The sequence below is a fragment of the Coregonus lavaretus genome (genome assembly GCF_964263955.1).
Source record: "Coregonus lavaretus genome assembly, chromosome: 39".
Lineage (NCBI taxonomy): Eukaryota > Metazoa > Chordata > Actinopteri > Salmoniformes > Salmonidae > Coregonus > Coregonus lavaretus.
Genome location: NC_140026.1, coordinates 9,625,063 through 9,638,302, shown reverse-complemented (window position 1 = coordinate 9,638,302; position 13,240 = coordinate 9,625,063). Strand labels below are relative to the sequence as shown.

The 13,240-nt window shown below is 44.5% G+C and overlaps 1 protein-coding gene across 4 annotated transcripts in view; it reads right to left on the bottom strand.

The window, feature by feature from the left end:
* Positions 1-3,318: 3,318 nt before the first annotated feature.
* mark2b (MAP/microtubule affinity-regulating kinase 2b) overlaps positions 3,319-13,240 on the bottom strand; it is a 79,938-nt gene continuing 70,016 nt past the window's right edge. For 2 of the 4 annotated variants that reach the window (XM_084155878.1, XM_084155881.1), the window contains 3 exons: positions 10,624-10,650; positions 4,599-4,634; positions 3,319-3,888 (listed from right to left, as the gene is read on the bottom strand). In XM_084155878.1, the coding sequence (XP_084012004.1) occupies positions 3,444-3,888; positions 4,599-4,634; positions 10,624-10,650 (508 nt within the window). In that variant the 3' untranslated portion in view covers positions 3,319-3,443. The remainder of the gene's footprint in view (positions 3,889-4,598; positions 4,635-10,623; positions 10,651-13,240) is intronic. The other 2 variants (XM_084155879.1, XM_084155880.1) reach the window with 2 other exon arrangements.

Below are 13,240 nucleotides of genomic sequence, written 5' to 3'. Positions count from 1 at the left end.
TGGCAACAGCGGAACATGTGGAATGTTGGAAGGAACTCTGGCAAAACACACACAGGTTCTAGTTCCACACTACGAGGAAATCAGAAAGAGAGGAGAGATCCCTCTTTTACCAGAGCCATCCATGTGTTGTTGGTGTTATGACTGCAGATTTCTTTTGTTAGGTGATCTCTAGGTAGATAGACAGACTTGGGATGCATCCCAAATGGAGCCATATTCCCTATATAGTGCACTACTTTGGACCAAATCACTATAGGCCCTGGTCAAGTGTAGTGCACTATATAGGGAATAGGATCTAAACTAGCACACCATTTAGAATCCATGGCCAATGCATTTCTCCATTCTAAGTAGTATGCTAGTGTGGATATGGAACAGAGACCTGTTTTTGATTACGCACTAAAATGATCCCCAAAATACGAGTGTCTCACATTTTGTGTGTCCCAAATGCTCTGGTTAAAGTAGTGTGCTATGTACAGTTCACAGGTGTTGTCTGAAAAAACTGGATTCGATCCGCATTAAAAAGCAAAGGTAATTTCTGAACCGACATATGCAGCGTTTACCGTGAACGCAGTCTCCGAAACCGGGAATATTGCCTTTAAATTTCAACCCAGCTATAACGCGGATCTTCCGTGATACGAACTGCGTCACAAATAGCACCCTATTCCCTGCATAGTGCACTACTTTTGACCAGAGGCCATAAGGAGTTAGGGTTGCATTTGGGACTTATAGATACTTTGTGGCCTGCTATGAATGACTTGACTGTGTTTAGCAAAAACAACCTTTCCCTTAAACTGTTGCTACTAAGTGTTTGTTCATGAAGTTTTGTGAAACTGGATTTGCTTGTTATCGTTTTGAGGATTTCTTTTTTTTTTTGAATAAAAAGAAAAATCACAACCATAGTGTCGACTGAATTACTTTGTTTCTTTGTTAAATACACACAGATACCAAGGCATACTTTTGTTATACTGGCCTAAATGCAACCAGCTTTTTATTTATTTTTATTACTTTCATTGAATTTCTTTGCACAAAAACAAATACATTTGGAGTCGACCCCTGTCCCTCCCAACCAACCAAATACTGGTTAAAGTGTTTGACTCGGAAATTACAGCAAAAATGTAAAACAATAAATCAACCCTGAAATATAGTAATAACAGCAATAGTAAGAAGAATACATTTTCCCAGCACCTTAAAACAATGATTTAACAGAACAAATAGAAAGAACAGAGGTGTTTTGCTCATGTATACCTGTTCAAGGGCTGTGTACCCCCCTCTCCCTCCCCCTCACCCAAGCAGGCAGCTATCATTTGGCTAGAGATTGCTTCCTCTCACTCCTTTCCACTGGCAGAGAGCTCCTAAAGAGAATCAATGCCCCGTGCTGATAACAAGAATACACTCAACCACCATTCACACAACACCACACACACACACACTCACAAGGCACGCAGTGACAGAACGTGCGGCCTTGCTCTGAAAACATTGGGAATTCAAATCTCTGGCGTTCTCCCCGTCTCGTTCTGCTTTAGGCTGATGGAGGACTGGTCCTAGTAAGGCTGTTGGCATGGTAACATGTTCACACATTAAACCCCAACCCTCCTACAGAAAATAAATCAACCCCAAGGTGAACGAGATGTCTTCATCATCCACTCCGTTTGGACTGACCACACCTAACTTAGACACAGCAGTCAGGTAGATGCCCGGTTAGGGAGAGGTTGGGGTGAAAGGGTACAGGGAGACAAGGTTGGGTGACATCAGAGATAAGTGGGGGGTGGGGGGGGCTCAGGTGAGGCATTCTTTAACCCAAACAAAGTAAAATAAAAGAAATAATCAACAAGAGAAGAAGTCCTTAATTCATTTGTCCAGAGATCTGAATACATACAATAAAACATGTAATAAATGTAATACTCAATATTTGTACTTCTTACTCTTTGGGGACACACATCGGGGAGGAGAGGGGGAGTAGAAAGGAGAGATGGAGGAGAGGGGGAGTAGAAAGGAGAGATGGAGGAGAGGGGGAGTAGAAAGGAGAGATGGAGGAGAGGGGGAGGAGAAAGGAGAGGGGGAGGAGAAAGGAGAGGGGGAGTAGAAAGGAGAGATGGAGGAGAGGGGGAGTAGAAAGGAGAGGGGGAGGTGAGAGAGGGGGAGTAGAAAGGAGAGGGGGAGGTGAGGGGGAGGAGAAAGGAGAGGGGGAGGAGAGGGGGAGGAGAGGGGGAGTGCTGGAGGAGAGTAGAAAGATGGCTGCTGTGTTCTCTCTCTCTCTCTCTGTACAGAAGCGTGATACAACCCCATTGAACATTAACAAAAATCACAAGTTTGTTTCTTTGTCGTAATAACGTCATGATAACGTCATGATAAATCGTAATGTGATAGAACAGCAACAAGAAGAATAACAACATTTTCCCATTGTTCTTCTTTAAAGAAAGGCAACGAATAAAACTGACCAACTCCCCTTTTTCCAGTGTACAACCTTTGACCTTGAAAATCAAACAACCAGGATGTAGAAAATAAAAAAAAGTTTGTCCTCCAATGGTGAATCAAGTCTATTGGCCTGGGACTGGATGACAGGGGGGTGATTTCACCCCTGATGAAAATGTAAAAGCAAAATAGTTGAGGGGGGCGGGGCGGGGGGGGGCGAAGCCTGGTGTATGTGGATTAAAAACAGACAGCAGTCATTAAGGGTGGAGTCTGGTTTGGTGTGTGTATGTGTGTGTGTGTGAGAGACTTAAAAACAGAGCAGTGTCTTGACTGTCTCTCCTCACATCAAACGGGCAGAAAGAGTCTGTCCTTCCACTGAAGGCCTGCCTGTGTGTGTGTGTGTGTGTGTGTGTGTGTGTGTGTTCTACGGTTCGAGTTCCGGGAGTCCATTTGGGTCAGAGAACAGTAGAACCCAGGAGAACCATCCAGCGTTGAGTTAGTTTATTTCCAGCATCCAGTCAGTCCGTTCTCTTCTCTTCTCTTTAGAACTCTGAGTGTAACCCAGTCTAGAACCGACTGGAGAAGAGCCTCGGAGCAGGTATGAAGGTGCGTTCAGTCTTAGGCCTCTCCTCTCAGTACAGTGTGTGGGGCAGAGAGAGAGAGAGGCAGAACCAACATGCAGTGGATCTAGAAGACGGGAACCCCAGCTAGAGAACCCAGTGAGGTTCTAAAACACAAACCTCAACAGAGGAAAAAAACTAGACAGAACCCCCCCCCCCCCCCCCCCCAACAGAAAGAACAGGAACAGTCACTCCATCCATCATCTTCTTTCAAATCTTCTCAAATATTGAACCCCTCCAGCCTACCCCCTGCTGTGTCCAGCAGTCCCCCCCCCTCCCCTCAATACAGCGTCATTCTTCTCATTCAGTCTCACTCCTTCTCTCCATTCCTCTCCTCCTCATGTTCCTCATGATAAAACCCCTCATCTCTCCGTCCCGCTCTATCCTCATGATAAAACCCCTCATCTCTCCGTCTCACAGTTTGAGCTCGTTAGCGATCTTGGACGCGATGTTCTTAAACGCGATCGACGTCCCGGAGATCCTCTTGAAGCGCACGCCGTTCAGCGAGAGGCGGGGCAGCTTGCACACCTCCATCTCCCATTGGACGAAGTCGTCGCGGGAGGGGTTCCCGAAGATGCACAGCAGCATGTAGCGCTCCCGGAGCTCGTACTCACAGCTGTTGGATTCTAGAACCTTCCGGATCTCTCTCATCATCTCCCCGGGGTCCAAGGAGGACGTGGTTTTCATGGACCAGGTGAACCGGAGGGAACGCGGTTTGGTCGATGTGTCCTTCGGTGGCGGGGTGGCGGTCCCGGAAACAGGGGAGGAGTTATCCTTGTTCTCGTCTCCGCTGCCGCTGTGGGAGGAGCCTAGGACGCCGCTCTTCTCTGATTTATCGACGGTGCTGCTCAGCATCGACCTATAGGAGGAGAAGGTGGAGGGATGAAAGCGAGGGGGAGAGAGGAGGAAGGGGGAGAGGGGGCAGGGGGAGAGGAGGAAGAGAGAGAGGGGGCAGGGGGAGAGGAGGAAGAGAGAGAGGGGGCAGGGGGAGAGAGAAAGAGAGGGGGAGAGAAAGAGAAGGGGAGAGAGAGAGGGCAGGGGGAGAGGAGGGGGCAGGGGGAGAGGGGAGAGAGAGAGGGCAGGGGGAGAGGAGGGGGCAGGGGGAGAGAGAAAGAGAGGGGGAGAGAAAGAGAGGGGGAGAGAGAGAGAGGGCAGGGGGAGAAAGAGAGGGAGTAGGGGGGTTAGAGAGGGAGGCAGAGAGAGAAACAGTGAGAAACAGAGTGAGTCAAGCAAACAGAAAGACAGAAGGGAGAGAGATGGAGGGATGTTGACAGGATTAGGAGAAACAGGGGGATGATAGGACAACACAGAAACACACACCTCTAACCATGCATGTACATGCCTACGTCACACACTCAGACTCCCTCCCATTCGCTAACATCCAGAAACGTCATCCCTGATTGGTTAAATCTAAGGTTTGTCAACCAATTAACACCCAATTACCAAATACATTTAACAAATCCCCCCTCTACCCGTTAATCCAATCACATCTATCCCGCCGAGATCTACTGATTAGGTCCGATTGATTGATTAATTGATTGATTGAGGGATGGTTGGTTTGAGTCTCACCTGCTGTCCTCATCCTGACCCTCTCCCTCATACGGACTCCTCAAGAAAAACCAACACAGGTTTAGTCTTCTGAGCTAATAGGCTACAATGTTAGTTTAACAGTTAGCAACACCACATGACCATCCTCCACAGGAACACACGTTGACATTCTCATTCCAGAACCCATTCCTATTCCATTCCAGAACATACATCTGATATCTCAGAATATAGTGGCTTTGTGTATCTGTACAGAACGCCCTGTAGCATAAAACCACCCCAGGTTTTAAAAAAAAAAACGAAAATCAACGCTGTGTCCCAGTCAAATGAAAATTCGCTGTAGTTTCACAAAGATTAAGGCGAGTAGCGGCATTTTAAAGATTTATTGATGATAAAACAAAATTATGATTGAAATGTTTTGGATGAATAACTAATAGATTAGAATGGAGGGATGGTTTAATTTAGAATGGATTAGTTTGGAATGGTTTAGTTTGGAATGGGATGGTTTAGTTTGGAATGGTTTGGAATGGGATGGTTAAGTTTGGAATGGGATGGAATGGTTTAGTTTGGAATGGGATGGAATGGAGGGGATTATGAGTCCTGTGCCTAAAGAAGAGGGGGAAGGAAGGATGGTCCAATAACCCCTCCACCGTTTTAGTCTCTCCAACAGCATTCCACTGCTGCACCTACACACAGGCAGCACAGATGGCAGAGGAGAGATAGAATGAGCAATATATTCGATAAGGAAATAGAGCCAGATGACAGAGGAGAGATGGAGAAAACAGAGCCAGAGAGACACGACATGCAGACAGACAGACAGAAAGACAGACAGGAACATGCTTACTGACAGACAGACAAATTCAACATATTCAACTGAGCACCGACTACATCCTCCTTTTAAACTGAATATATATAATATAGCAGTTAAAAACAGACAAATCATTATCAAATGATTCTCTTAATAGGAGAGAACAGAACATAACCCCTCCTGGAACAGAGAACGGTTAGCCAGGACCGTTAAACATGTCACCTTATCCAAAAAAATAGGTCTAAAATATATAATATAGCTATAATAATGCTATAATGACATAAAGATATAATATAGCTATAATGATATAATAATGGTGTCCCATTACTCTCTGCTCCAATAAAAACATATGCTTGCTGTTCCTAATCTTCACCAGCAGAGGGAGCGGTCACTCCGCCCAACCTGCTGAATTACACCCCCTGGTGGTGTAAAGTGTCAACACACTGACATATACATGTAAACGTCATAACCCCCTGGGTGACAAACCCAGGTGTCTTCTGTGAAAGTGTGTGATTGTTGTCGCAGCAGTGTGTATCTGTTGTGCCACTTGTGTGTGTGTATGAGATAACTGTGTGTATTCCTATAATGTGTGTGTTGCACTATTAAAAGGTACTGTGGCTAAAGCAGGCCAGAGCCAGCCAGTCCTGCTGCTGTCATGTTGAATAGTGATGGAGGGATGATGCAATGACAGAGATGGAGGAATGAAATAAAGAGTTCCTCTCCCCCTTTCCCACTCTCCATCTCCAAATAAGGAAGGGGTGAATACAGTCCTGCTAAAACAACTTCCCAGAGGGTTAGAATGTCCCGATAAAAAGTTTAACTTTCTACTTATTATTACTTGGAGCATTTGGCTACGGACGGAAGCTGCTTAGAATCAGGGTTGGGATTAATTCCATGAATTAAATTCTAATTAAATTCCCTGTAAATTAAATTAAATTCCATTCAAATTCCAGGTCAGTCTTTGAATTCAGAGATAATTAAAATAATCTCTATTCCATTGTTAGGTAATTCAATTCCCAATTCAATATTATCCCCAACAATTCCACAAATGTAAACTCAATTCCCTCTGGCTTCTAGGCTGATCGTGTCACTGGTTCAGCCAGCCTAGCTATATTGGAAATATAGAAATACAAGTGTTAATGATTGTTTTGTTTTATCCTGCAGTCAATGTATGATACTATGTGCAACAATTCGATTAACTGGGAAGTGTAAAAATATTGAATTTCAATTCAATTCCAAAAGATTAAATGTTTTTACAATTCCAATTTTAAAAATCCAAACAGTCTAATTCCAATTCAATTCCAATTCCATAACTTGAAGAATTCAATTCAACGTAAATTCTCCACTTCATGAGTGAATTCAAATAAAATTGGAATCGATACAAATCCTGCTTAGAACCATTTAAAATCACTCTATTACAAACTAAAGATGGGAAACCACCACTGTACCTCACAATTCTGGGGTTTCTGTACTTTAGTATTTATATTTGTTACAACTTTTACTTCACTACATTCCTAGGAGAAAATAATGTACCTTTTACTCCATACGTTTTCCCACACCCAAAAGTCCTCGTTACATTTAGCAGGACAGAAAATGGTCCAATTCATTTTACATTTTAGTAATTTAGCAGACGCTCTTATCCAGAGCGACTTACAGTTACAGTGGGGAAAAAAAGTATTTAGTCAGCCACCAATTGTGCAGGTTCTTCCACTTAAGATGAGAGAGGCCTGTAATTTTCATCATAGGTACACGTCAACTATGACAGACAAAATGAGAAGAAAAAAAAAAACGAGAAAATCACATTGTAGGATTTTTAATGAATTTATTTGCAAATTATGGTGGAAAATAAGTATTTGGTCAATAACAAAAGTTTCTCAATACTTTGTTATATACCCTTTGTTGGCAATGACACAGGTCAAACGTTTTCTGTAAGTCTTCACAAGGTTTTCACACACTGTTGCTGGTATTTTGGCCCATTCCTCCATGCACATCTCCTCTAGAGCAGTGATGTTTTGGGGCTGTCGCTGGGCAACACGGACTTTCAACTCCCTCCAAAGATTTTCTATGGGGTTGAGATCTGGAGACTGGCTAGGCCACTCCAGGACCTTGAAATGCTTCTTACGAAGCCACTCCTTCGTTGCCCAGGCGGTGTGTTTGGGATCATTGTCATGCTGAAAGACCCAGCCACGTTTCATCTTCAATGCCCTTGCTGATGGAAGGAGGTTTTCACTCAAAATCTCACGATACATGGCCCCATTCATTCTTTCCTTTACAGGGATCAGTCGTCCTGGTCCCTTTGCAGAAAAACAGCCCCAAAGCATGATGTTTCCACCCCCATGCTTCACAGTAGGTATGGTGTTCTTTGGATGCAACTCAGCATTCTTTGTCCTCCAAACACGACGAGTTGAGTTTTTACCAAAAAGTTATATTTTGGTTTCATCTGACCAAATGACATTCTCCCAATCCTCTTCTGGATTATCCAAATGCACTCTAGCAAACTTCAGACGGGCCTGGACATGTACTGGCTTAAGCAGGGGGACACGTCTGGCACTGCAGGATTTGAGTCCCTGGCGGCGTAGTGTGTTACTGATGGTAGGCTTTGTTACTTTGGTCCCAGCTCTCTGCAGGTCATTCACTAGGTCCCCCCGTGTGGTTCTGGGATTTTAGCTCACCGTTCTTGTGATCAAATTGACCCCACGGGGTGAGATCTTGCGTGGAGCCCCAGATCGAGGGAGATTATCAGTGGTCTTGTATGGCTTCCATTTCCTAATAATTGCTCCCACAGTTGATTTGTTCAAACCAAGCTGCTTACTTATTGCAGATTCAGTCTTCCCAGCCTGGTGCAGGTCTACAATTTTGTTTCTGGTGTCCTTTGACAGCTCTTTGGTCTTGGCCATAGTGGAGTTTGGAGTGTGACTGTTTGAGGTTGTGGACAGGTGTCTTTTATACTGATAACAAGTTCAAACAGGTGCCATTAATACAGGTAACGAGTGGAGGACAGAGGAGCCTCTTAAAGAAGAAGTTACAGGTCTGTGAGAGCCAGAAATCTTGCTTGTTTGTAGGTGACCAAATACTTATTTTCATTTACATTTACATTTACATTTTAGTCATTTAGCAGACGCTCTTAACCAGAGCGACTTACAGGAGCAATTAGGGTTAAGTGCCTTGCTCAAGGGCACATTAACGTCATTTAGCAGACGCTCTTAGCCAGAGCGACTCACAAATTGGTGCGTTCACCCTATAGCCAGTGGGATAACCACTTTACAATTTGGGGGGGGGGGGGGGGGGGGGGGGGGGGGGGTTAGAAGGAATACTTTAGCCTATCCCAGGTATTCCTTAAAGAGGTGGGGTTTCAAATGTCTCCGGAAGGTGGTGAGCGACTCCGCTGTCCTGGCGTCGTGAGGGAGCTTGTTCCACCATTGGGGCGCCAGAGCAGCGAACAGTTTCGACTGGGCCGAGGGGGAGCTGCGCCTCCGCAGAGGAAGGGGAGCCAGCAGGCCAGAGGTGGATGAACGCAACGTCCCCGCCTGGGTGTAGGGACTGATCAGAGCCTGAAGGTACAGGGGTGCCGTTCCCCTCACTGCTCCAAAGGCAAGCACCATGGTCTTGTAGCGGATGCGAGCTTCAATTGGAAGCCACCATCATTTGCAAATAAATTCATTAAAAATCCTACAATGTGATTTTCTGGATTTTTTCCCCGCATTTTGTCTGTCATAGTTGACGTGTACCTATGATGAAGATTACAGGCCTCTCTCATCTTAAGTGGGAGAACTTGCACAATTGGTGGCTGACTAAATACTTTTTTTCCCCACTGTAGTTAGTGAGTGCATAAATTCTTTATTTTTATACTGGCCCCCCATGGGAATCGAACCCACAACCCTGGTGTTGCAAGCGCCATGCTCTACCAACTGAGCTACACTTATTAAGAGAACATCCCTGGTCATCCCTACTGCCTCTGATCGGGTCGACTCACTAAACACAAATGCTTCGTTTGTAAATGATGTCTGCATGTTGGAGCGTGCCCCTGGTTATCCGGAAAAAATAAAATAAAGAAAATGGTGCCGTCTGGTTTGCTTAATATAAGGAATTTGAAATGATTTATACTTTTTTACTTTTGATACTTAAGTATATTCAAAACCAAATACTTTTAGACTTTTACTTAAGTAGTATTTAACTGGGTGACTTTCACTTTTACTAGAGTCATTTTCTATTAAGGTATCTTAACATTTTACTCAAGTATGACAAATTGGGTACTTTTTCCACCACTGGTCAGTGATCACTTCCGCATCTGTCAGTACCGGCCAGGGTATGAGGTGAATTAAGGTGAGTGTGTATCAGGTCAGGTTCGCTGGTTGTCTCATATGGCCCATAGGGGTTTGGTCAATTATTGTGCACTGTACAGGGATTAGGGTGCCATCTGGGATGCAACCCTTACCTACAACACCTGTCGATAGCTGAGCAACCTTCCTAACAGAAGAGATGACATCATATCCTGTCAAACTAGTGACATCACTTCCTATTTTGATCCCAGGTGTTCCCCCTCTCTCTATGCCTCTATTTCCACACTCACTCTGTCTAGGACACAAAGGGTGAGCTCACACAGACCACACACGATGGAGAGAGGGATGAGGAGAGAGGGATGAAGAGAGAGGGATGAGGAGAGAGGGATGATGGAAGGAGGGACGGAGAGAAAGATGGGTGTTATTGTGCAAAAGCTTTCCAAAATTCCTTGGTTTTCCCGAAATCACGCTTAAAGAATTTCAGGTTTGAGGATTCACTGGAGATTGTTGATTCTAGAAAACCTCCAACCGGGATTTCTGGAAAACCAGACAATTTCAGACAAGTTTAGTGATTTTTCCAACCCTACTGGGGGGTTGGGGTGCAGGTGGAACGTTAGTAACAGGACAAAAAAAAAAGACAAAAAAAAAAGACTTCACTCAAAACCAACGGCAAAAAAAGGGGCCAGCCACAGAATAGAGAGGGTAAAGGTCAGAGGTCAAGGCACAGGGAAATTCAAAACAAAAAGCGTGACGAAACACCAAACGAGGGGGAGAATTTTGGTAGCCTCCCAAATAACACACTATTCCCTACATAGTGCACCAGAGGCTCTGGTCAGAAGTAGTGAACTATATAGGGAAAAGGGGGCCATTTGGGAGGCAAATAATATTAATTATATATATAAATAAATATCAAATGAAGACTGAAAAAGGGGTTATTATCGTGGGGGATGTAGTTGCCTACCTTCTCGGAAATCTGAAGGAGAGATTTCTACAAAAACACAGAGGGGGGAGGAAGAAAAAAAAAAGAAGAAAATGTACATTCACTGACTGAAGTTGTTTCACAAGGGTAGATTTATCAACAGAGAGGGTAGATGTATCAACAGAGAGGGTAGATTTATCAACAGAGAGGGTAGATTTATCAACAGAGAGGGTAGATTTATCAACAGAGAGGGTAGATTTATCAACAGAGAGGGTAGATGTATCAACAGAGAGGGTAGATTTATCAACAGAGAGGGTAGATTTATCAACAGAGAGGGTAGATGTATCAACAGAGAGGGTAGATTTATCAACAGAGAGGGTAGATTTATCAACAGAGAGGGTAGATGTATCAACAGAGAGGGTAGATGTATCAACAGAGAGGGTAGATTTATCAACAGAGAGGGTAGATTTATCAACAGAGAGGGTAGATTTATCAACAGAGAGGGTAGATTTATCAACAGAGAGGGTAGATGTATCAACAGAGAACAATTGAGAGCAATGTGGGCATCCCAAATGGCACCCTATTCCCTATATAGTGCACTATTGAGCTCTGTGGGATCTGGTCAAAAGTAGTGCACTATATAGGGAATAGGGTGCCATTTGGGATGTACAATTTATTCAGCATTTAACTGTCTAACTGAGCCTGTTACTATAGTTGTGGGATTCAGGATTCAAAAACCAACAAAACCCTGTTATATATCTATTTTAAGTCTCAATAACTTCTTGAAAAGTAGGTTTTTGACTTGACAAGGTCTATTTTATTTTTTTATTTTATTTTTACATAGAAAACCCCCCTGAAAATACCCAAATAAACTTTGAATAAATTAATAAAAAAATGATTTGACAACACCAATAAAATGCTGCATCATAGTTTTATGAGCTTATCAGATGAGTGAAGATAATTTCATGAGGAGTTTAATACTGGATGGCACCAATGATGTGTATGAACCCTGGATAACAGACAGGGGGCGCCATATTGAAGCCACTGCAAGGCGATGTAAGTGTAGGAAAGGATGAAACAGCGTCTGTGCCACCAGTAAGTACAGATAGTAGTATAAATCCCCTCTCACGGTCCCCGCAGCAGGACAATTTTCTCAAGGCTTCTGGAAAGAAATGCTGTCGGCATGCTCAACCCGTGTCGCTCATTCAGCCGACAGCAACTTTCAACCGGTTCTCTCCATTAAGCAACGAGTCGGAGTCAGAGGCCGAGCCTTCTCAGGTCTCTCCTCCACCCGTTACGGGGTCTGAGCCGCCGAAGCCTCCCGCCATTAGCTCGGACAAATTGAAAACCCTAGTCACTGGCGAATCCATTACCCGCAATATTACATTTAAATGAATCATCCAGCGATCATACACTGTTTACCAGGGGGCAGGGCTGCCGACGTAAAGGCTAATCTGAAGATGGTGCTGGCTAAGGGTAAAACTGGCGAGTATAGAGAGTATAGGGATATTATTATCCACGTCGGCACCAATGATGTTAGGATGAAACAGTCAGAGGTCACCAAGAGCAACATAGCTTCAGTGTGTAAATTAGCTAGATTTTTTTTGGGCATCGAGTAATTGTCTCTGGGCCCTCCCAGTTAGGGGGAGGAGTGAGCTCTACAGCAGAGTCTCACAACTCAATCGCTGGTTGAAAACTGACCATGCCTCAGGACTACCTGGCCTGATGACTCCTGGCTGTCCCCATTCCACCTGGTCGTGCTGCTGCTCCAGTTTCACCTGTTCTGCCTGCGGTTCACCGGACGTGCTACCTTGTCCAAGACCTGCTGTTTTCAACTAGGTCTCTCTACCGCACCTGCCATTTCAACCTCTAAATGCCCGGCTATGAAAAGCCAAGTGACATTTACTCATTTTACATTTTAGTCATTTAGCAGACGCTCTTATCCAGAGCGACTTACAGGAGCAATTAGGGTTAAGTGCCTTGCTCAAGGGCACGTCGACAGGTTTTTCACCTAGTCAGCTCGGGGATTAGAACCAGCGACCTTTCGGTTACTGGCACAACGCTCTTAACCACTAAGATACCTGCCGCCCCAGTCCTCCTGATGTACTGACCTGTGGCAACCTCTACAACCACACTGATTCTTATTTGACCCTGTCACCTATGAACGTTTTAACATCTTGGAGAAAATCTGGCCTTAATGGCCATGTAGCGTTATAATCTCCACCCGGCACAGCCAGAAGAGGACCCCTCAGCCTGGTTCCTCTCTACCAAGCACAGCCAGAAGGGGACTGGCCACCCCTCAGAGCCTGGTTCCTCTAGGTTTCTTCCTTTCTAGGGAGTTTTTCCCAGCCACCGTGCTTCTACCTCTGCATTGCTTGCTGTTTGGGGTTTTATGCTGGGTTTCTGTATAGCACTTTGTGACATCTGCTGATGTAAAAAGGGCTTTATAAATACATTAGATTGATCGATTGATTGATCGATTGATTGATTATCTTCCTATAGCGGTTCACTAGGACCACATTTTCCATTCATAAACCATGACGTGGGCCGTTCTAACACTACTCGCACGTCGACATCGTTAACCGTTTGTTTACACTTTGTTCAGTCATGTTACCTCACTGGCTAGCTGGTAACTTCACATTTGGGGGCACAGAAAGAA